Raw genomic sequence first — 24038 nt, forward strand, 5'->3', positions numbered from 1 at the left:
ATTTTTGTGCCTAAGTTTCTTCATTCAGCATAATGTTTTTGGGAATCACCCCTGATGTTGTATGTATCACTTGTTTACTCCTTTTTAGTGCTATGTAATGTTCTATTATATGAATATATTACGGAACCCGTACTGGTTTGCCCAACGGAAAACCAAGTGGCACTCAGAGGTCTTGGAGGGTGGGAGGTTTATTTCACACTGGTGGGCTCAGAGGAGAGTGATCTCCAAAGGTCTGAGCCCCGAGCACAGGCAAGGGGAGCAATTTATACTTTTTTGCTTCTGTATATGTGGCATTTTGATGTCCACGGCAAGCAGGGCGGAAGAAGAATCTGAAAGGGCCCCAAGCGGTGGAGGCTGAGATTCTCCTATAGGCCTTATGGGCCATGTTAAATATTTTCCTTGTCACTCTTCCCTCTCATGCCCCTCTTAAATATTTTAGTTTTTAGGGAGCATCATCCTGATCTATGTCAGACTGATAGCCTTGCAGAGCCAGTATACTAGTGGTGGCTCAATTTGTAACAGTGTTTTCTATGAGCTTTATGAGGGCATTTAGTACTCGGGCCAATAGTGACGAGGAGGAGGATGGAGCTGAGGGACCCAGCCATTGGGAGCAACCAGGAGGACCACTGGCTGAGTCCCCACATCCCCCGTCTCTAATTCCTTTCTCCGTTTTAATATTCTTTCTTTTAGTTCTTTGATTTTTGTGGCTATTATTCCTGACTGATTCACGTAATAACAGCACTCCTCCCCTAGGAATACACAGGTTCCTCCCTTTTCAGCCCCGAGCAGGTCTAGGGCTCCTCGGTTTTGGAGTACAGCTGCAGCACGTGAATTAATCTGACCTTGTAGGGAAAGGAGGGAGTCTGCAACCTTTTCCATGTCCTTGTTTAGTTCTTGAGAAAGTTTGTGATAAAAGTGGGGCAAAGATTCTAACACTGCTCTGATTCCTGCAAGTGTTCCCACACCCAACAAAACCATGCTTAAAGCTGCTGGCTTTTGTATCCTCGGAAAGGGGCCGAGAGCTTGCTCCACCTCTTGGTCAGACCTGACAGACATGTTGGGCGTGAGGAAAACCAGCATGCATAAACCTGTCCACTTTATCTGGAGGCATCAGAAGGCGGTACTTCCACACAGCAGAAAATTTCCTGGGGTGGGGGGTGCACAACAAGTTTTCTGATTGGTGGTGTAGTTTTTGGAACACAACTGGGTTGTTATGGAGCCATAGCTAATGTTACCTGCCTTTGAGTTGGTCAGGCATGTTATGTTGTCTGCAGTGGGTTGGAGCTGGCTGTTGTAGACTACCGGACCAATTAGTTTGGTCTGGTTCTGGGCTGCATAATTTTCGGTTGTCTGAGTAGAGCTCCAGTATGAGGGCACTGGGGTTCCAATACAGGCCCTGCAGGTTAAGGGCAAGCAAAGCCAGCAGGCTTGTATCTGGCTGCTGATGTTTCAAATCAACTCGTAGGCTGCTGTGATGACCTGGTTGACCTGATCGGTAGGGGCTAGGGTGTAAGTTAGTTGTTGAAGTCCTGAGAGGTCAGTATGTGGTAAGCTGACCCTTCAGTCAGTGTCTTTAGGGCCTGCTTGACCTTTTCATCCCTGTCCCTTCGTGCCTGATCCTGGACTTCCCACCTCATCAGACATTCCATTGTGGGTGAGGTAGGCCTTAAGACAGTGGATCCCTTTCTTCCCCTAATTGCACAGTCTGAATCCTGTTTACTTATTGTTCCAGTCCAGTACTTTTTCCCATCTTTAAAGCAAAGGGTGGCCCTGTTCTTATTATAATATTTGGTGGGCATGTACATATAGGCACTGAACCTGGTCCCCCATTTGTCTGGCTTTATGCAAGCACAGAGGTTCCCCAAGAGGAGGTGGAGGAAGGGAAGGAAAAGAAGCTATATAAGCAAGCGAATGCAGCAACGCATCCTACAGTCACCCAATAAGTAATGGCAATGGCAACTCTGTGGGGGACGGTCCAGTCAGAAGGGGCGGCAGTGGAGAGTCCAGTTCCCAGGATGAGGGATCCCACACCGATGAGGGCCAGGAACCACAGCATGCAGATGTCCATCAATCAGTGGGTTCTCGTCGGACATGGAGATGGAGGGAATTCTTGTCTGGCTGGGCTCTCCACTGATGTATTTCTTCATCGGGTGATGGGTCTTCTTCACTCTGGAGTGATGGACCCACGGAGTGATGCCTGAAACCTTGAGGGCAGTGGGAGTGGTTAGAACAACAATGTGGGGTCCTGTCCACTGAGGCTTGAGGGGGTCTTTTCTCCAATTTTTGACCCAGACTGCGTCCCCTACCTGGAAGGAATGTACTGGGGTCCCCAAGGAGATTGGGCTCTTTCTATGGTGTATTGTTGTGGCTCATTTAGGGTGGCTCCTAAGGCTTGGACCTGTTCCCTTACCCCCTTATCCCATTTGGTATAGGGTCCCTGGAAGGCTTCCCAGGCCCAGGTGGGGGGGTGTCCATATACTACTTCAAAAGGGGAAAACCCTTGTGCTCCGAGTGTGCAATGGGCACACAGAAGGGCCAGGGGTAGTAGGTCCAGCCATAGGAGGCTGGTTTCCTGACAGAACTTGGCTAGGGTTCCCTTTAGGATATGATTCATTCCCTCCACTTTCCCTGAACTCTGGGGCCTGTAGGCAGTGTGGAGCTTCCAGGAGACATTGAGAGATTTGGTTAAAATTTGTACTCCATCTGCTACAAATGCAGGTCCACTGTCACTGTGGATTGTAGACGGTAGGCCAAACCAGGGTACAGTCTCCCTTAGGAGAACTTTGGCTGCCTCTCAACTTCATTCTCTTCTGGTCGTGAAGGCTTCAACCCACCCAGAGTATGTACACACTATCACTAGGAGGTATCTGAGTTCTCTGCTTGGCTGGACATCTGTGAAGTCTATTTATAGGTCTTCAAAGGGGGCAATTCCTGCCCTTTGGACACCTGGAGGGGGTCACGGGACAGATTGAGTGTTATTCCTGGCATAAGTCACACACTGCTCACTTGTTACCAGACACAGTGCTGGCAACTGGCTGATGTAGTATTGTTTCTTGAGGACAGATTCCAGTGCAGTCTTTCCGAGGTGGGTGAACTGATGGTACTTGCCGACTAGATGCCTTCCTGTTGCAGTTGGGACAAAGATGCGTCCATCAGGCAGCATCCACCACCCTTCCTTGGTTAGGGTGGCTCCTTCAGCCATGGCCCAGTCTTTCTCCTTTTCAGCGTACTTGAGTGGAGGGGCCTCCACTGGGGGCATTAGAGCCATAGTGAGGGAAGGAGCTTCATCTCTCTCCTTACTGGCTGCTGCTTTAACTGCTTCATCTGCCACATGATTCCCCTGTGTTATACGGTCATTTCCCTTTTGGTGTCCTTTGCAATGTAGAATTGCTACTTCTTTTGGGAGCCAGACAGCCTCAAGGTGTTTCATTATCTCATTGTTCTTGATTGCTTTTCCTGCTGTAGTGAGGAGACCTCTTTCCTTGTGGATTTCCCCATGTGTGTGTACAGTGGCAAAGGCATATTGGGAGTCAGTGTAGATATTGGCTTGCTTGTTCTCACTGATGGTGAAGGCTCGGATAAGGCATGTAATTCGGCCTGTGGTGCTGACCAGCCAGCCAGTGGGGCTTTAGCTTCTAAGACCTCAATGGCAGTGGTTACTGCATAACCTGCTCTCCCGATACCTTCTTGTATGTAACTGCTGCCATCACTGAACAGCATGAGGTCTGGATTGTGTATTGCTTGATCCTGCAGATATGGACGACTTGTGTAGACTTCGTCAGTTACCTCAGAACAGTCATGATCCAGTTTCCCCTCTTCGGTGGGGAGGAAAGTTGCTGGATTCAGTGTCCGTACCGTTTCGAGTGACCTGTGGGTTTTCACAGAGGAGCCCTTGGTATTGCACTAGCCGAGAGTTGGAGAGGAAGCAGTGTCCCTGTGTGTTCATGAGGGACACTACAGCATGGGGGACCTTGACATTCAGTTCTTTTCCCAGGGTAAGTTTGTCTGCCTCCTTAATGAGTAGAATGGTGTCTGGCAGCGCCCTGAGGCATGGTGACCATCCTGCCAAAACTGGGTCCAGTCTCTTTGACAGGTATGCGACTGGCTGCTGCCAGGGCCCAACAGTCTGTGTGAGTACTCCGAGGGCCACCTTTTCCTTTTCATGTACAAAGAGATTGAAGGGCTTTTCTATATCTGGCAGGCCTAGGGCTGGTGCCTGTCCTAAAGCAGCCTTTATTTCCAAGAAGGCGATTTTTGCCTCTTCTGTCCCGAAGGGCAGAGAGGGAGCTCTCGGTCTGGCCTCCCTAGGAGGCTGTAGAGGGGTCTTGCCATTGCCAAGAATCCGGGAATCCAGATTCTGCAGAACCCTGCAGCCCCCAGTAATTCTCGTAGGCCCTTCTTTGTCTGGTGCTGGGGTGAGGAGGTAATCACTCTTTCCCTCTCCAGCTCTAGTGCTCTCTTCCCCTGGGTGAGGAGGAAGCCTAAGTACCAGACTTGTTGCTGGCAGATTTGTGCCTTTTTCCATGAGACTCGGTATCCTGAGTCTAACAGGAGTTGCAGGAGGGCCTTCATGCTCTCTGTACAGTTCTCTTGGATGTCACTGGCAAGGAGGAAGTCATTTACGTACTGCAGGAGGGCGCAGCACGTGGCTTCCCTCGGAAAGCTGGCAAGGTCTGCTGCCAATGCCTCTCCAAAGAGAGTGGGTGAGTTCTTGAACCTTTGTGGAAGCCGCGTCCATGTTAACTGAATCTGCCGCCCCATATCCGGTCCAGTCCTTTCAAAGGCAAACAAGGGCTGGCTCTACCAGAGGCAGAAAAAGGCATCTTTTAAGTCTAAGCAAGGGAACCATTTGCCAGACCCCAGGATCTGGCTGAGGAGGGTATACGGGTTTGGGACTTCCAGGTGCACAAAAACAGTCACCTTGTTCATCGCTCACAGGTCTGGAACCTGTCAGTACCCTCCTCCTGGCTTTTTGACTGGTAGGAATGGTGTGTTCCAGGGCAACTGGCACTTGACTAGAGTGCCTGCTTCTTTGAGTCTTGTCAGGTGTTCTTGGATGCCTGCTTTCACCTCTTGTGAAAGGGGGTATTGCTGCTGTCTCTGTGCTGGGCCCCCGGAGTCAATTCTGCAATGACAGGGCTTGGCTATGGGCAAAGTCCAGGTGGGTTGTCTTCAGCCCATAGTGAGGGAAGGCAGCTCTGAGTTCAGGTGGGCTACTTGCAGGGGCCTGGGCACAGAATAGCCTCCATTCCTCTTCCCTGGGTGTGGTTATTGCCAGTATGAGGGACCCTGGCTGTTCCTGCCCTGGATTTAGTTTGAGGCTGGTGTGTCCAGTTGATTCAAAAGTTTTTTGGGTTCCGAGTTTCGAGAGTGTATCTCGGCCAAGGAGGGAATGAGGCACTCGGGTATGTAGAGAAATTCATGTCAGACCTGTGGCCCCCAAGTTCACATTAGTGGGCTTGACAGAAGTGCTGCTGAACTGCTTTTGTCCCAGTGGATCTGAAAATAGTTACAGTCCTTCCACTAAAGGAGGCTAAAGGCAGGGTGACCACAGAGTGTTCCACCCCTGTGCTGACCATAAAAGTCATGTTTTGGCTCCCCACCTTCATTTTGACCATGGGCTCATGGGGGCCGAGAGTGAGAGAGCCCGGTCCTTGTCAGTCTGAGCCTGTTCCTGCCAGGCCAGTGAGCTTCTCCCTGTGAGGTTCTTCCTGGTAGTGACTGGGCCTCCGGGCTTTCCCTCGGTCAGGGCATCCATTCTTCCAATGACCCTTCCCTTTACAGTAAGTGCACTGGTCCCTGGCTAGGGGTGTCCTAGGCTTTCCCCCACTCAGCAGCCGGTTTCTTTCTGCCTTTTGGTCATCCCTTTCCTTTAGGGCGGCTTCCAGGAGGCTGACCTTTCTTTTCATTCATTTTTCAGCCTCCCTGTTGGCCTGAACTTCTCTGTTCATGTATACTTTGTTGGCAATTTCAGTCAACTGGGTGATGTTCATTCCAGCGAAGCCTTCAAGTTTCTGGAGCTTATGTCTGATGTCCAGGGCACCTTGGGCCACAAATGAGGTGTTGACCATTTGTTGGCTCTCTTGTGACTCAAGGTCGAAGGGGGTATAGATGTGATAAGCTTCACACAGCCTCTCGTAATAGTCCCCAGGAGACTCTCCTGATTGTTGAGTGACTGAAGATATTTTAGTCATGTTCATGGGCCTTTTGGACCCGGCTTTGATCCCTTGGAGGAGGGCGTCCTGATATCGGCGAATCTGGTGCTGTCCCTCAGTCATGGTGAAATCCCACCCAGGGCACTCCTTGGGGACAGCGATTTCAGCCCATGCATCCCGATCAAGGACTACGGCTGGTGCATGTTCTTCCAGGTATTGGTGGGTCCCTCTGATAATCGCCTTCTTTCTTCCATGTTGATTAGGGTGAGGAGAAGCTGTTGGCAGTCTTCTCAGGTCAGCCAATGGGTTTGGAAGAAGGATACCATGAGATCAACCAGGGCTTGTGGCTCCTCCAAGTATAACGGGGTGTTGTGCTTCAAATTGAGGAGGTCAGTCATGGAGAAGGGTTGATAGTAAAGCATGGACTGGCTGGACTGGATGGTCCCATCTTCATCATGCCTCTTGGGCTCTTGCGTCTTTTGTACCAACATCTGAAGAGTGTTTGCCCCATCAAGAGCACAATCTGGCTGCTGGCCCAGGGGAGAGTGAGTCCTCCGGACCTGGAGGCGGTGGGGAGACCAACAGTGGAGGAGTGTCAGGGCTGGGGGCTGGGTGATGATGACCTTGGGGGTGCATAAGGTGGGGGTGATATTGGTTCTTCCTCTGGATCAGCAGCAAGAATATGTGAGGCTCAGGCTTCTGTTGGTGTATTGTAGGCCGCTTTGTTGAGGCAGCTAAGACCCTACCTTGTCTCTGCCTGTTCCCAAGAGGGAAGGGTCTGGGAAGCTCCTAACCAGGAGTCAGTATATGGGAACTGATCAGGGTGACCTGGATCTCCAGTAATGACCTCCCAGACTCGGCAAACTGTTGGGACATCTAAGGTTCCTTCTGGAAGCCATCCTACACCAAAGGTGGGCCATTCAGATTCATATGGGGTTTTCAACCTGTTCAGAGTTAATTTTACTCTGTAGTCCCCCAGAAATCCCTTCCTGAAATTTTTGATCATTGTTTGAAGAACTGTGGGTTTGCTGTGCTCTGACCCCATGATATATCTGTGAGATGGTACCATGAAGACAGACAAGGGAGGGGGATGCTTCCTTCAGAGAGGAGATCAATCAGTTGCCTGTCCATTCACTCTCCTCTCGGAGAGTTTGGTCAGCCTTGACTAAGGTGCACCCATATAAGTCCTGGGCCAGGTCAGCCAAAGCTGAGTCACCATTATGTCATGGTGGCCAACCATGAATATGGCAAAGGGCCCACTCAGATTCCATAGCACAGGCCATGGAACCACAGATTCAGTGCAAACTGAATAGTTTCAGTCACTGCACGATCACTCACACACTCAGACCAGATTCTGAACACTCCCTCCCTGGGAATCCCTACCTGTGAGACCTCTAAGAGGTCTCTGAGAGGTGATCAGGCTCCCCTTCCACCCTGACGGGTGGGAACTGGCTTGGTCAGGGGCCCCAGGCCTTACCGTAATCTGACGTTGGAACCAGGTCCTCACCTACCAAGTCTCCTTGAGTCCGGCAGGAGAGGAGCAGGCCGATCCGAGGCTATCAGGCGGGAGACTGCCAAAAGCTTAGGCAGGGTACGCCTTCACCATTATGGTTACCTGTTCCATCATAATCCCACTGTTGCTCCAAACCGGTGGCAAGAGTGGGCCAGCACAGTTGGGTTTCCCAGTCAAGGAACCAAATGTTACGGAACCTGGACTGGATCACTCGACAGAAGAACCAAGCGGCACTCGGAGGTCTTGGAGAGTGGGAGGTTTATTTCACACCATTGGGCTCAGAGGAAAGTGATCTCCAAAAGTCTCAGCCCCGAGCACAGGCAAGGGGAACAATTTATACTTTTCTACTTCCATATATGCTGCATTTTGGTGCATGAGGCAAGCAGAGTGGAAGAAACCAGAAGGGTGTCGAAGGGGGCTGACATTCTCCTGTTTGCCCTATCGGCCATGTTGAAAAATGTTATTTTCCTTATCAAATATACCACATTTGGTTATCTAGTCTCCTGTTAAGTTGACATTTGGACTGTTTCTAGTTTAGGGCTATCATGAATAAATCTGCTACGAACATGCTTGTAAGACTTTTTTTGTAGACATATGTTTTCATTTCTCTTTGATAGACTCCTAGAAATGATATTGCTGGGTCTGAGGGTAGATATATACATAACATTTTAAGAAACTGCTAGTTAATTTTTGAAAGTAGTATACTAGTTCACATTCTCAGAAGCAACATATGTGAGTCAGTTGCTCCACATCCTCTCCAATGATTAATGTTAGTTTTTTCCATTTTAGCCTTTCTACTGAGTTTGTATAAGGATCTCTCTGTGCTTTTAATTTGTATTTTCCTGATGACTAATAGTGTTGAGCACTCTTTCATGTTCTCTTGGCCAATGTTATCCATTCTCTTGGAAAATGTCTTTTAAAATCTTTTGCCCATTTTAATTTGATTGTCTTACTACTCTTATTACTGAAATATAAGATTTCTTTATGTATTATAGATACAAGACCTTTGTCAAATATATGTGTTTGGAATATTTTTTTCCAGTGCCCTGCCTGGTTTTTTCTTACATATATATCCTTTAATGAACAGATATTTCTAATTTTGATGTAGTCTGATTTATCAGTTTTTGTCTTTTACATATAAGCTCTGTACTTCCTAAGAAATCTCTACTTACCCTGAAATTGCCAAGCTATTATCTTGTTTTCTCCTAGTAGCTTTATAGTTTTAGTTTTTATGTTTAAATCTGGGTCCATCTTGAATTAATTTTTGTGTTTTTTCCATACAGATAACCAATTGTCCCAAAATATGTTTGATGAAAAAATTCTTTCCACTTACTTACATACAGATGATAACCAATTGTCCCAAAATATGTTTGATGAAAAAATTCTTTCCACTTAATTACATGTCAAAATCACTTGACTTTCACCCTTATCAAATATTATTTATCTGTGTATGGGTCATTTCTGGACTCTGTTCTGTTCCACTGATCCCTTTATATCCTTTCATACAAGGAAATAATAGATTAATATAGATTTATGATATACAATTGATTAGTATAGATTTATGGTAAATCTTAAAGTCAGATAGAATAAATCTTCCAATTCTTGTATGCTATTTCAAGTTTAAGGTCCTTCATATTATTATTTTTAAATTAGCTTGTTAATTAAAAAAAAAACTGCTGAGACTTCATTCTGATTGCATGTGGAGATAGTTGATATCTTAAAATTGTTCTTAATATTGAATATTCCAACTCATGAACATGGTATGTCACTTCATTATTTAGGCTTTTCTAAATTTCTCTTAAGTTAGCATTTCACAGTTTTCTATGTACAGGTCTTACACATATTTCATTCAACTTACCCCTATTTTTAAAATATTTTTGAATATATTGTTAATAGTATATTTTATTTCATAGTCTAATAGTTCGTTACCAGTATGTGGAAATACCAACTTTGTATTCTGGGACATTGCTAAATTAATGTATTCTAATAGTTTTGCTGTTGATTTCTTATAATTTTCTACATGGAAAATCTTCAGCAACAACAAAATATTCTACTGCTTCCTTTTCAGTCTTTGTGCCTTTTATTCTTTTCTTATCTTATTGCACTGGCTAGGACCTCCGATACAATGTTGAATAGAAGTGATAAGGCTTATTCCCATTTTCTTTTTATTGAGGTAAAATTGACCTATAATATATAAGTTGCAGGCATAAAACATAATGATTTATCTGTATCAATTGTATATATTGCCAACTGATCACCATAATAATGCTAGTTAACATCTGTCACCATACATAGTTACAAAATTTCTTTTTTGCTTGTGATAAAAACTTTTAAGATCTCTCAGCAATTTTGAAATATACAGTACAATATTATTAACTGTAGTCATCATGCTCTATATTATATCTCCATGACTTATTATTTTTATAACTGGAAGTTTGTACCTGTAGACCCCCTTCCCCATTTCACCCACTCTTCAATCCTGCCTTTGACAACCACCAATCTGTTTTCCCTATCTGTGAGCTTGTTCTTTTGTTTGTTTTGTTTTTAGATATGACATGTAAGTGAGATAGTTCATTATTTGTCTTTCTCTGTCTTATTCCACTTAGCATAATGCCCTCAAGGTCTATCCATGTTGTTGCAAAAGACGTAATTTCATTTTTTATGGCTGAATAATATTCCACTGTGTGTATGTATTATGTATGTATACATAATACATATGTACACATACATACATCACATTTTCTTTATCCATCCATCCATATCATGGTTGTTTCCATATCATATTCTCATTCTTTATATTCAGTATTACCATTCAGTATGATGTTAACTATCCTGTACATCTTTATTAGGTTAAGAAAGTTTCCTTTTATTATTAATTTTTCAAAAGCTTTCATCATAAACTAATCTTCTATTTTGCTAAATGCATTTTCTACTCTATTTTATCAGATAATTCACATGTGAATTATATTACTGATTTTCACACATTAAATGAACCTTATATTCCTGAGTTAAAGTTTATTTGGCCATGGAATAGTAACCTTTTCATATATTATTCAATTGGATTTGCTAAAGCCTTGTTAAAGATGTGTTTTTGTGCTCACGAGAGTTTTGAGTTTTTAATTATTTCTTGTAATGTTCTCAGCTTATTTTTTTGTCAAAGGTATAGAGACCTTAGAAAATGAGTTGGAGAGTATATAGTCTTTATCTATCTATCTATCTATCTATTTATTTATTTATTTTGATTCTTATAGAATTGGTATTATTTCTTCCTTATATGATAGACTATTCCAGTGAAGCCATCTAGGTCAGGTTTGTGTGTGTGTGTGCATGTATGTATGGGGAAGGAAGGATACAAACTATGAATTCAGTTTCCTTAAATGATATAAGGCTATTAAAGTTTTGTATTTCTTTTGGGTCACTTTTGGTAATCTGTGACCAAATTTGTTAATTTCTTTAACTTGTCAAATTTACTGGCATAAAATTGTTTATAATATTCTCTCTTATCCTTTCGATGTTTATAAGGTCTGCATGATATATCTTCTTGCATTTCTCTTATTGGTAATTATGTTTCCTCCCTTTCTTCTTGCTCAACTTTTTAAAGCTCTTATTGGCTTTATTAACTTTTCAAGAACTTCTAGCTGTTCTCATTTCTTCCATTGGTTTGTCTTCTTAAAAGTTTTATTAACTTCTGCTCATTTTCATTATGAACTTTCTGTACTTACACTGTATTTCATTGTCTCTTATCTTTTCAGATGGCAATGAAAATGGTAGACTCTACACCTCTCTTTTCTAATACAAGCAATTAAAGCAATGTATATTCTCTAAGAATTTAGCTGCATTTCACAAATTTTGACATTGGTTTTCTTCATTTGTTTCAAAGGAATTTCCAACTTATTTTGTGAATTCTTCTTTAACCCTTGGATTATTTAGTAGTATGTTACTTAATTTCCCAAATATTTGGGAATTTTCTAGGTTTCTTTTGTTAACAATTTCTGATTTAATTCCATTTGATCAAAGAACATACTCTGAACAATTTAATCCTTTGAAATATATGGCCTATCACATATGATCTAGTTTTGTGGATGTTCCATCTGCAATTAAATAGAATATGTATTTTACTGTTGTTTGGTAAAGAATTCTGTAAATGTCAGTTGACAGTATTGTTCACATCTTCCACATTCTTACTGATGATTTGTTCTACCAATTTCTAAGAGAAGGGCATTGACGTATCCACCTGTGATAATGGATTTCTTTGTAGGTCACTTTAGTACTGTCACATTTTGCTTTATGTATTTGGAAGCTGGTTTATTAGGTAAATATACATTTAAAATAGTTTTGTTCTCATGAGTGATTGACCCTTTTATAGTTTTAAAATTCCTTTCTTTTATTTTGGTAGTACCCTTCATCTTTAATACTACTTTGTTTGATAGTAATATAGTCATGTGAGGTTTCTGACACTTACATGTATGCATAATGTTTTTCCATCCTTTTACTTCAACTTGTTTGTGTCTTTATGTTCAAAATGAGTTTCTGATGAATATGATATGGTTGTGTCTTCCTTTATTATCCACTCTGACATTCTCTATTCCAGGATAAATTCCAGTTGGTCTAAATATTTAAATGTAAAAATTATACCATTACAAGAGTACAAGAAACTATGGGACAATTTTTAAAGTAATTTTGGCACAAGAGGAGGTCTTTCTAACTAAAACACAAAACCAAGAATCCTAAAAAAAGAAAATAAAATTGATGAATATGACTGACTACATAAGAAGTTTTAAATTACAAAATGAACCATGAGCTGTCAAAGGCAAATGACAAACAAGAAAAATATTTGCAGTTCATATCATAGTTACAAGATTTATTTCCTCACTACTTTATCTTTCTACAAATCAATAAAATTGAAAACTTAAGAGAAAAATGGGGAAAGGATATAACAGCGTAGTTTACAGAAAAAAAATCTATTAACATCTTTTGAATATAAATATTTATTGACCTTTCTCAAAACAATATAAGTGAACACATGCTCATAGTAGTTTTATCTGTCACCTATAATACAGAAAAGGTCAAAAAGTTTGACCACACTCCTTTGGCAAGGGCACTGGAAACTTTCAGTCTTACACATTGTTGTTTAAATAAACTGATAGGATTTTTAAAGGATGGCAGTTTGTTAATCACTATCAGAATAGCAATTTACATATCTTTTGACCAAGCAATTCCACTTCTCAAATTTACCCTATAGACACACTGGCCCATGGACAAAATTCCCTACATATATACAGTTTTATTCATTTCAGCTTTGTTTATAGTTGTAAATATTGACAGCAGAAATATATCTCACTTAGGTATTTGTTAAGTTAGTACAATAAGACAGAATATCCCTCAACTGTTAAAATACTAAAGAAACTACAAGTGCTGATGTGGGACAGTCTCCAAAGTAATGAAACGAGTGAAAAGCAAAAGGCATAAAATAGAATAGTCTGTTACTATTGTGTAAAGAATAATATAATTGTTTGTATATATGTTAAATATTTCTAAAATGATCCCAAGAAATGGGTGGTACAGGTTAACTGCTCTAGCGGGGACAAGTGGATGGCCTGGGACAAAGGTGGCAGGGAGGTTCTTTTGCCATATACCATTATATGTCTTCTGAATTTTGAACTATTTAAATGTATTATCCGTTCAAAACAGCAAAAAAGTGTTTTCAAAATTATAACAAGGTAAAAGTATCTTGTTAAAATATCTGATTTATTACTTATAATACTAAAATCTAAAATCAGGATCTGGTTTATCATCCTTCTACTCCCGTTTGAAGTTTGCCTCCTTTGTGCTGACAGTAAGATTGAAACAAAATATCTGACCCTTTTGTAGGTGCTGCTCAGTAACTGCTTAGTGAGCCTGCACTCCCAACTCACTTTGTTTTAAAGCTCCAAGAGGGCAGATAGTCTTTGGAAGAAAAATTTTTTAAATACCCAGATTGTTTCAAATTCATGACTGACGGTATACATCTTTAAATGTTTATATATGTGTGATATAGAAAGAAATGGTTGGAAAACAATTTTAGTGGATTTCAATTTTAAGGATTTAGGAGAAAATAACCCAAAGCTGGAAGTGTGATGATGGTCTTATTTTCTATTTTAGATATTAAGCACCGCCGAATACCAATCTTATTCTTTGCAAACAAGATGGATCTTAGAGATGCAGTGACATCTGTAAAAGTGTCTCAGTTGCTGTGTTTAGAGAACATCAAAGATAAACCATGGCATATTTGGTAAAGTTTTATATTTGTCATGCTAGCATTCTGAAAAGTCTCTAAGCTTCAGTTTTTCTTTTCCAGGCATTTATAAGTGACCTAACATGGTAGGATGTAAGATCAGGATTTTGTTTTATAGAATTATAGCATTTTAGATATTCATGAATGTATTACTGTTAAAGTCTTTTTAAATCTTTTCGGGGATAGGAAAATATAAACAACTCTTTAAAAGAATAACTTAAACAACCCACTTAAACACCCAGTTTCAACCACACTGATCTCCTCCTGCACGTTGAACCAGCCAACCACAATCCCATCTCGGGGCATTTGCACTTGTTACTCCCTTTGTCTGAATCATTCTACAAATAATTTTCATGGCTGGCTATTGTACTTCCTTCAGGAAAGAGACCTCTCCTGATAACTCTCTCAAATATCACTCTATCTTGCCTCTATCTCTTGTTTTTGCATTATTTTTCTAGTGCCATGTGACCTCTTCTTTATTTGTTTTGTTTTTTTATAGTCTGTCTTCCTACACTAGTGCATTAGCACCATGAGAGCTGGGATTTCTCAGTTTCCTTCTGTAAAATAAAACTCTGTAACCCTTGGAGTAGTAATATGAGTGGGAATATTAATCTTATTTAGACATACTAATAAGGTAGAACTCTTAATTAATGTCTGAAATTAGTATACACTGTTTACTTGGAGAGCAGTTTCTTACTAATATATTTGATTCCAGTGTGCCTTTCTACCAAAATAATATAACAAAAAGAATCAGAAGTTATATATATATTAGTATTTTAGTGCCTACCACTACCTTATATTAAGCTCCCTTCTATTCACCACCCACCTACCTCCCTCCGCCTACTGCAAGATGTCCTTCTCTTGACAGTTTTCCCTTTTTTAAAAAAGGTTATCTATGGAGAAAGGCTGAACACAGAGACAGGGAAATCTACCCCTCTAGAAGGAAAATTATGATGTAAAGAAAGGGGATAGTAGAGCCAGAAAAGAACTTTAGATCTAACCTTGGTGCTAAAAAAATAATAGTATAGAAAAGAGCTTGAGAAAGCCCTGAGACTTCAGTAATTAAGACCTTCAGCAACTATACCTAGGAGTGAAATGCTGCATATCTTGAGTGAAACCCTCTCTTCTTTGGAAGTAGAGAAAGAGTCAATGTGTACTAAATGATTCTTGAGTTGCAATTTGAGGTTCTGTGGTATTTGGTTGCTTAAGAAAGTAGGGATTTTAGGAAGAGAAGTATCTTGTGGTAGAACTTTTGTATTTCTCTAAATCATACCTAAACTGACAAAACCTAAAGTAGAATAATTTTTAAACTCTGCATTGTATTAAGTATTGTGACTGCTTTGATAGCAAGTATATTCAAAAACATAGTTCTGATTAGTAGAGATACAGTCTTTAATTTTGAAGTAAAAATTAATTTTGCAAATGGAAAAATCTCTTTCTACTTAAATAATTACCAGTCAGATTTTACAGATTTATTCAATTGTGACATCTAAATATTTTTCAATGATAGAAAAAATGATATCCTGATACTATAAGGATGTGGAATATTATATTGCCAATTTCTGTATTTCTGTATAACTTACAGAAGAATGCATAATATTTATTTTAAATTTGTCTATAATTTGACTTCTCCTTAATTCAAACTGGACAAGTCACCAAGTTCCAATTAATGTTTCATTTGTTAAGTTTGTTCTTTTATTTTTTGCAATATTTTTAAAAGCAGGTATAAAATTGAAAATACATTTATCCCTTTCCGGTTTTAGAAAGAAAGGTAGTGCTTAGTATTACAGAGATAAAATATTGTATCTCTCTTGCCTTAGGTACAAGTAAATTTACTGGGCAATAAAGAAAAGATAGTGGAGAAGTAAAGTCTGGAAAATTAAAAGAAATTTTTTTGTTTTTTGTTTTTTCTTAAACCATTATGGTAAACATATAGTCAACTGGTTTTTAGGGTGTGATTGCATTATTGTTCTTCCTGTGCATTCTTTGACTCAGTCCCTGGTATGATATGTATATGTATTTGCTTATTTACTATCTTGTGAGAGAGGTGGGTAAGTAGATTTACACAATGTTAGCTGGAAGGATGAAAAAATAAATAAATTAAGATAATAAGAGAAAGAATAACAATCTAATTCTCTCTGAAATTTAATTGAAGTTAGGGAGCAATTCACACAAAGGTTTGGAGAACTTGCTTTCCAAATAGAGGGGCCAGAAAGTGAACAGGCTCTTGGATGAGAATGTGCCTGGTGTGTTCTAGGCATCACAAGAACTCCAGGTTGGCTAGAGCAGAGGTTTCTTGTAGATGAAGCCACTGACAAATAACCGGGGGCCATACCACATGTAGCTTGGTAAGACATGGTGAAGACTTGGGCTTTTATTCTAGTTGCAGATCTTACTGCTTATTTGAAAGGAAAGGTAGATTTCAGACATTTGGGGATTATTAGGAAAAGATGCAAGGTTTTTAGTAGGATAGTGACACCTCCACCAAAGGAGAAGGGTTTCTTCATTGTATTACTTGTTTGGGACTGTATTCTTTTTGAAACTCTAGGTGTGTAATAAAATCAATACTTTGATCTTTACTGATTTGAGTGTTTCAGTCACTCATGTTTCACTATTAATAATCCATATTTTGCTTTGAATAATTGTATTATTTGAATGTATTTGAATCATGCTGTTTGTTTCTGTCTTCCTATTTTAAAATAATTCTATGATAAGTCATACTCTTAGTCTAATAAGTAATTCCCTGGAGGTAATTTCTGGTTTGATTAGAATTAAATTAACTTTTTTAGGGGATCTAGTACATTTTACAATCATGCTTCAGTACACTAAAAGGAACCCTAATCATTCAGAAAATCTAATTACATATACTAATTGCTAGTGTATGATTACATCTTGAAAGGAAATGACTTTATCAGTAACATGTTACAAGAAATTGTCTGTCTACCTCTTTGAATAAGATCATTTGATACTCTAAAAACCCTCTGCATTTTATAATTTTAGCTTATATAGCTTAATTGTGATTATTTAGAAAACAGTGTTACAAAGAGGATTTAAGTTTACTCTTGTGAGAATGGAAAGACAATGAAAAGACCCTATTTTAGGTGTTTTATATACATATCTCAAATATTTAATTTTCGCAATAACCGTGGGGTCAATGGTACTATTTCCCCATTTTCTAGATGCTGAAACTGAAGACAAAGACATAGCATTAAATAACCTACCCATATTCCTGAAGACAATAAATATGTAACTTCTCAGTGATAGTTTTCCAAATGTCTATACAAATTATGAATAATTTTCTCACATCTTACTCCTGAGCACTCAGACTTTTATTTTCCTATGGATATTCAGTTCAGTGCTTAACCAGTTTTTCAGATGTGTGTTACTAGACTATTTTAATTTGCCATATAACAAGATCGTAATTATTTATTCATATAGTTTTATGATGAAATGAGTATGTTTCTTATGTATTCTATTTCAGTGCTAGTGATGCCATAAAAGGAGAAGGATTGCAAGAAGGTGTAGACTGGCTTCAAGGTACATCACAAATACTATGCATCTTCAGTCCTTATTTCCTTTCCATTCACATTTTTCCTTCATTTTTTACATTTTATTTTTATTATATCATTGCCTTTTCCTCTTGTTTCCATTTATTTCTGCTGTCAGAAAAAACAATACAGTAAGTATCTAATACTTGCTCCATTTACTCATATTACATTTTTCTAAAGGAAATATTTAAATAAAGTGTTTTCATCTTTACAATCAATATACATGACCAATTTAATTTATGGCAAGAGATTTCTGTCAGATCTAGTAATAGAAGCACATTTGAACTTTGGGACAAATCTTAGGCCTTATTGTCAGTAACTAAAAATAAGTCTGAATGGCATGTATCTTAAGAATCATGCTGTACCTTTGTATAGCTCCAAAAGCATATTTATATAACTTTTAACCCTTCATAATTAGTATTATAAATACTGGTATTCTATTGATGTTGTGTATATTGCAATTTGTTATTCATGGAAGTAGCTATCGTAGTGATGCCGGGGTTCTTGTTTGCGGAGCCGAAGAATGAGCTTCACCAACAGTCAAGGTAGGAGAGTGAGGTACAGGCCTTTATTTAGAGATACAGTGAAAGGACAGAGCTCCCGGCTCACGCCAGGAGGGGACAAGAGAGTCCATAGTGGTGCGTTGTCTAGGGGGTTTTCTAGGCAATTGAGGATTTTTTGAGAACATGAAAAAACTTAGGGGTGTAGACTTGTTAAGTGGTCCCTGAATATTAAAAATTAACTTAACACAAGGAATTTCCTGCCTTGATTTCTCTCTGGGACACCAGCACCTTGGTCCAGGAGCACATCAAAAGGCTGCCTGCCCAGCCCCCAAGGTGGGCTGAGGTATTGTCTACTTGCTAAAGAATCCTGCCTCTGGAACTTCCTGGGTGTTAAAATGCAATCTTATCTTGAAGATGGAATTCTTCCTGCCTTTTACCATACCATCTACAGCTGGGTCTGCATGCTAAGTTAGTTGCTCAGTTTGCCAAATCACTTTGTCAGATCTGAAGGAGGAGACAGCACATAGGCCTGGGCCTTTTAGTATGCTAAAGTGAATCTTATACATGGTTACAAATGATTAGCATAATAAAACATGTGCTACTCTTCTTTATCTGGAGAACTTTAACTGATCTCACTGAAGAATGATTTTAGAGCTCAATGTTTAACATAGAGTTTTAGTAAGGGGGTTTCCTTGCATGTAGTTACATTGCTCTGACTGCAAATATCCTGCCCTGCCCCCTCTGGAGGCCCTCACCCTACTCTGACTGCATCCATGGTCCCTGTCTCAAATAGGTTGTTACATCCTTACTATATCAGGGAGTAAATTAAGGTACATCATTTTCCCTAAGGTGACACACTCCAGAAGCAACAGGAATGGCTTGGAGCACAATGAGCAATAGATGTGAAGGAAATAAAGTTCTATAGGTCCTCTTTATTACAGGACTGTGCGGATCAGGTAAAAAAATGAACATTTGTGAGCTAAACAACTGAGGATCATTCCTATTAGGAATCTCCCTGCCCTGAACAAGGGTACATAATAAGATATTATAAAATCTTCTCAGAGTCTTCTGGCTATAAATTTAATTTATTGTGCACTAACCAATTAATCCAAGTAATGTGTGATTCTTTTATCTCTTCTGCATGTCATAGCAAATCTAAGAGTAGCCTGCTTGTCCCATAGAGAGACATATTTCTTTGGTTCAGAGTACTAAATGTTCATCTGATAAATATTTTTGTGTTATTAGTAAAATACGGTATCTTAGTTAACTGCATATACTACTGTATTTCTTTGTGATTTGTATTTATATAGTCATCATGACATTTTCCATTAAACTGAGAAGAAAAATGTAGTCACATTTTATAATTAAGTGAAATGTAAAGAGACCTCCAGTGGTTCTCAGAAAAACTAATGGAATTTTTCTGTGAACACACCAACTTAGTTTCTTAGTCTGTGGTAAGGAAGTGGTCAACGTTTCGGGACCTGATCTAAAACAGATGAAGGAACATTCCAGAGAAGACACCAAAAGTATATTCAGCCTTGATTTTTCACTTTACCAGTGCTTATCGCTCACAGTGAATATAGAGGATGATGGAAACCCTGCCAACGCTAATAAAAGCACAGCACTTACTGAAAGTAGGCTGGCAGTCGTCTGGATTTTAAATTTTAGGTCTTTTTTTTTTGTCTAATAATTAGGCCACTAGGTGTCAGTAACAGTCCAATATCACAGTGCCACCTGCCACCTCTGGTCTTAACCTAATTTATGAATCTGCTTTTTCTGTCCACTATCTTTGCATCTTACCTCCCAAATCTTTGTAAGGGAGGTGAATTATTGGAAATATTTTTGTGCCCTTTTTTTTTTTTTTTTTTGCCATATCTAATCGTATAGCAGTTCTCTACAAAGTAAGTCGCAGTATCTCCATTTTATGTAGGCAGCATGGAATAGTAGAAAAAGGAATTAGGTTTTTAAGTCTAGTTTTATTTATTCCACTAATTATTATTAACAAACATCATCTTATGAAGATAATAATTTTCTTCACCTATAGCATTTTAACAATGTCGAAAGTTGTTATACAGATTAAATGAAGCACTGTTTGTTTTAAAGTACCTAACATAAGAAAATACTCAATAAATGTTAAATTTACCCTTTTACCTAACTTCTCTATTTAGAGAGGAAACGGTACAAATTAAAAAGTGAATAATTTGGCTTTGAATAGGACACCCTTTGTTTACATTTCCTATGTAATGGAAAATAGTTTATATATTGATACCCCTGTCTCTCTGGATTTGAAAAGAGATAAAAACCTATTTTTCAAAATAGGTAGCAGAAGCATAAAAGACCAATCTGTGCATGTAACTGTTAACTCATTAGCTAAAGGTTTTTATGTAAATCTAACTAAAAGATGTTCTGAACTTACATCTGTTCATTTTGTTTCCAGAATTCTGAAATTTCACAGCATAATAAACAAGAAAGCATTTGGTTCATTTTGGACCAATTTAATCTTATTATTTTAAGCTTAAGGTTGAAAATTTGAAGGTAAAATATTACATGACACATTTTGTACCATGAGTCCATTCTCTTTTGGAAAGATTCCCAAAAATTACCTAGGTATTACAACCCAAATACAAGAACCCCCGAGTAGATGAAGTATTTTTTAAAACCACCAGAGAATATATGTAGAAACCATTGCAGAATTTTGTTTTCTAGCTCTGACACTGCATTTTTCAACATATTTATAAAACGAAATACTCCCGCATTACTAATGAAGTTTATTCATTTTATCACTTAATCTGTACGAGAAAGTTAGTAATGCTTCTTCTTAAAATAAGACTTTTGTAAATTTGCATATGGTTGTTTCAATGAAAAATAGAGGGTTTAACATACACTTAGTTTCACCCTCTCCTCAAATCTCACTAACAGTAAAGACAAAAGTTTTCACAAGGGCAAAAAGAATGGGAATGACAAAAAGGGCAACCACATTTGGGAGCTGGATATCTGGTGAATGTTGAATGAGTGAACAGACCTGAGAAAACTGAATTCTGTAAGTTAGCACTGGAAAGCTGGAAAGCATTCTAATTAACATTGCGGATCCCCTCAGAGGCTCAGATATTGATGGAAATTGGAAATAAGGGTGCAGTGGGGCTGAAAAGAGAAGGCACAGTTATTTCCTTGCTGCAAAAGAAGATTGAAGGTTCATTCTCTGCAGAGTCAGAGTATCTCTGGACTGGAGAGCAACAAGCCCAGCTGTGTGTGGTAGTGCTAAACTGAGAAGTAACTTGAGTGTTTTCATACTTGAAACCATAATGCTCTTCTGCCTTCTACTGCCCCCCAGGAGACACTGCCATAGGCAAGAGGTAGAAAGTCACCTTTGAGAAATCAGACCAGCCTCAGAAAACAGACCCAAAGGTATTAATATCAGAGATGCCAAAGGAGATGGTTAGCTAGATACACTAGAATGAAGGTCACATTTGACCAGCCTCATACACATATCAAAATTCCAACCAGCTTTATAGTGTTCATTCATACTTACGAGAAGGTGGTGATGCCGGGGTTCTTGTTTGCGGAGCCGAAGAATGAGCTTCACAAACAGTCAAGGTAGGAAAGCAAGGTACAGGCTTTTATTTAGAAATAAAGTGAGAGAATAGAGCTCCTCACTCATGCCAGGAGGGGACAAGACAGCCCATGGTGATGTGTTGTCTAGGGGGTTTTATAGGCAGTTGAAGATTTTTCAAGAACATGAAAAAACTTAGGGGTGGGGACTTGTTAAGTGGTCCCTGAATATTAAAACTGAACTGAACTGTAAGGAATTTCCTGCCTTGATTTCTCTCTGGGACACCAGCGCCTTGGTCCAGGAGCCCATCAAAAGGCTGCCTGCCCAGCCCCCAAGGTGGGCTGAGGTATTGTCTACTTACTAAAGAATTTTGCCTCTTGAACTTCCTGGGTGTTAAAATACAATTTTATCTTTAAGATGGAATTCTTCCTGCCTTTTACCATGCCGTCTACAGCTGAGTCTGCATGCTAAGTTCGTTGCTCAGTTTGCAAAATCACCTTGTCAGATCTGAAGGAGGAAAGAAGACAGCACATAGGACTGGGCCTTTTAGCATGTTAAAGTGAATCTTACACATGGTTATAAATGATTAGCATAACAAAACATGTGCTACTCTTCTTTATCTGGGGAACATTAACTGATTTCACTGAAGAATGATTCTAGAGCTCAATGTTTAACATAGAGCTTTAGCAGGGGGGTTTCTTTGCATGTACTTATACTGCTCTGACTGCAAATATCCCACCCTGCCCCCTCCGGAGGCCCTCACCCTACTCTGCCTACATCCATGGTCCCTGTCTCAATGGCAATGGATCACGAGGCATTTGAGGATCAAAACATAAAATACAGAACATAAAGAAGCACATTAGAGGAAGTAGAATTTATTTAGAACATTTCAAAAACCTATTATAATATCTTAAAGAAATAAGAGACAATATTACTTCCATGAATATGACCAGGATAAAACTACTAGAAAAGGAACATTCAAAAGATTAAAAAAAAAAAAATGAGTTCTTGGAAAATAATAATAGAATAGTAGAAATGGAAAACTCAATAAAAAGATAAAATAGAGGCAGTCTGTCAGAAAGTAGGAAAAAGGTAAGGAATGAAAACTGGAAAGAAAATATTTTTTTAAAATGTGTCATGTTTAGGAGGCCCAATATCCAAGAAAGAAGAATTTCAGAATGAGGGAACAAAGAAAATAGAGGGGAGAAATTATCAAATAAATCATCAAGCTGTGTTTTCCAGAACTGAAAGATGCATTTTGTTGAAAGTCCTCTTGAGAGCCCAGTGCAGTGGATGAAAATAATTCCCACAGCAGGGCACATCATTATTAAAATAGGGACGGACTTGGAAGTAGTTGCCTATGAAAGGAGAAAGAGGAGATAAGACAAAGTTCTGCTATTTTTCATACAAGCCTTGTAGAAGTAGTTGACTCTATGTGCATCTACAACAACATCAAAACTATAGTATCTTTGTACTTTAAAACAGTTTGTACTTTAAAACAGATGTATGCATATATCTCTACCATATTCTTATAGATTTACCTTGGATTACTTTAGAAAATAGATTTTGCCCTGTGGAGACTGATAATTTTGTTTGGTTTTTGTTACCAGATCAGATCCAGGCTGTGAAGACATGAAAAGATAGTATTTGGATATCTCAACAGTTTTCAGTTCAAGAAATGTATCTTAAGGCAAACTAAATACTTTAAATTTTTTAAAAGATGGCATTTGTGCACCTAAGAATACTTCGTAATCTTCTGCTTCCATTTGTGGACTCTGAATGAGCTTTTAAAGAACACAGGACTTCAGATATGCCAATCTGGCCATTAATAAGAAGAAAACTCAATCTTTCCTCAGAAGGGCTCCCCCCCTAGAATTATCAGCTTCTTGGAAAAGGTCTATTATTTGGATGTAATTAGAATGTTTAGAGTCAAAGTTATAAGCCATCTCAATATCTCATCACCATTCACAATATCTTCAGTGCATTTTATTTTTTAAATTATCTTCTAAATATTTTGTGTGATATGACTTTGCAGTATGATTGTGCTTATAAAAAAGAACTTTAAATATCTGTAAGGGACCATGGGTAATTAATATGTATTAAATTTTTAGTGTATGTCACCATCAATAAAGTATAAAATGTATACTTGGTAATGCTGTGTTAATATGGTATTTGGTATTTTCTGTCAAGCAATTGTTAATTTTCTGAGATGAAATTAAACTGAGTTTATTTATCCAATGAATATGTATTGAACATCTTCATACCTACAGTAGTCTGACATTGTTCTAGACAATGATGATACAAGGTAAATAAGACATATTCCTTAAAATTTAATGAGGGAGAATTTGAGAACCTTTTCATACATATCTAATTTTATTTCATTGGGTGAGTGAAAATGTTGTATTTTAAGGTTAAGAGGTATAAAAATGAGTTAATGTGGTTCTTTAATAATTATTATAACTGACTTCATGTTTCTTCCTGTAGAATACCTCCAA

General features: G+C 39.0%; 1 protein-coding gene across 1 annotated transcript in view; it reads left to right on the plus strand.

The window, feature by feature from the left end:
* ARL6 (ADP ribosylation factor like GTPase 6) overlaps positions 1-23243 on the plus strand; it is a 47528-nt gene extending 24285 nt beyond the window's left edge. The window contains exons 6-8 of the mRNA XM_036916569.2: positions 13810-13939; positions 17424-17479; positions 23154-23243. Of these exons, the coding sequence (XP_036772464.1) occupies positions 13810-13939; positions 17424-17479; positions 23154-23179 (212 nt within the window). The 3' untranslated portion in view covers positions 23180-23243. The remainder of the gene's footprint in view (positions 1-13809; positions 13940-17423; positions 17480-23153) is intronic.
* Positions 23244-24038: the final 795 nt, after the last annotated feature.

The sequence above is a fragment of the Manis pentadactyla genome, chromosome 1 (assembly GCF_030020395.1).
Source record: "Manis pentadactyla isolate mManPen7 chromosome 1, mManPen7.hap1, whole genome shotgun sequence".
Taxonomy (NCBI): domain Eukaryota; kingdom Metazoa; phylum Chordata; class Mammalia; order Pholidota; family Manidae; genus Manis; species Manis pentadactyla.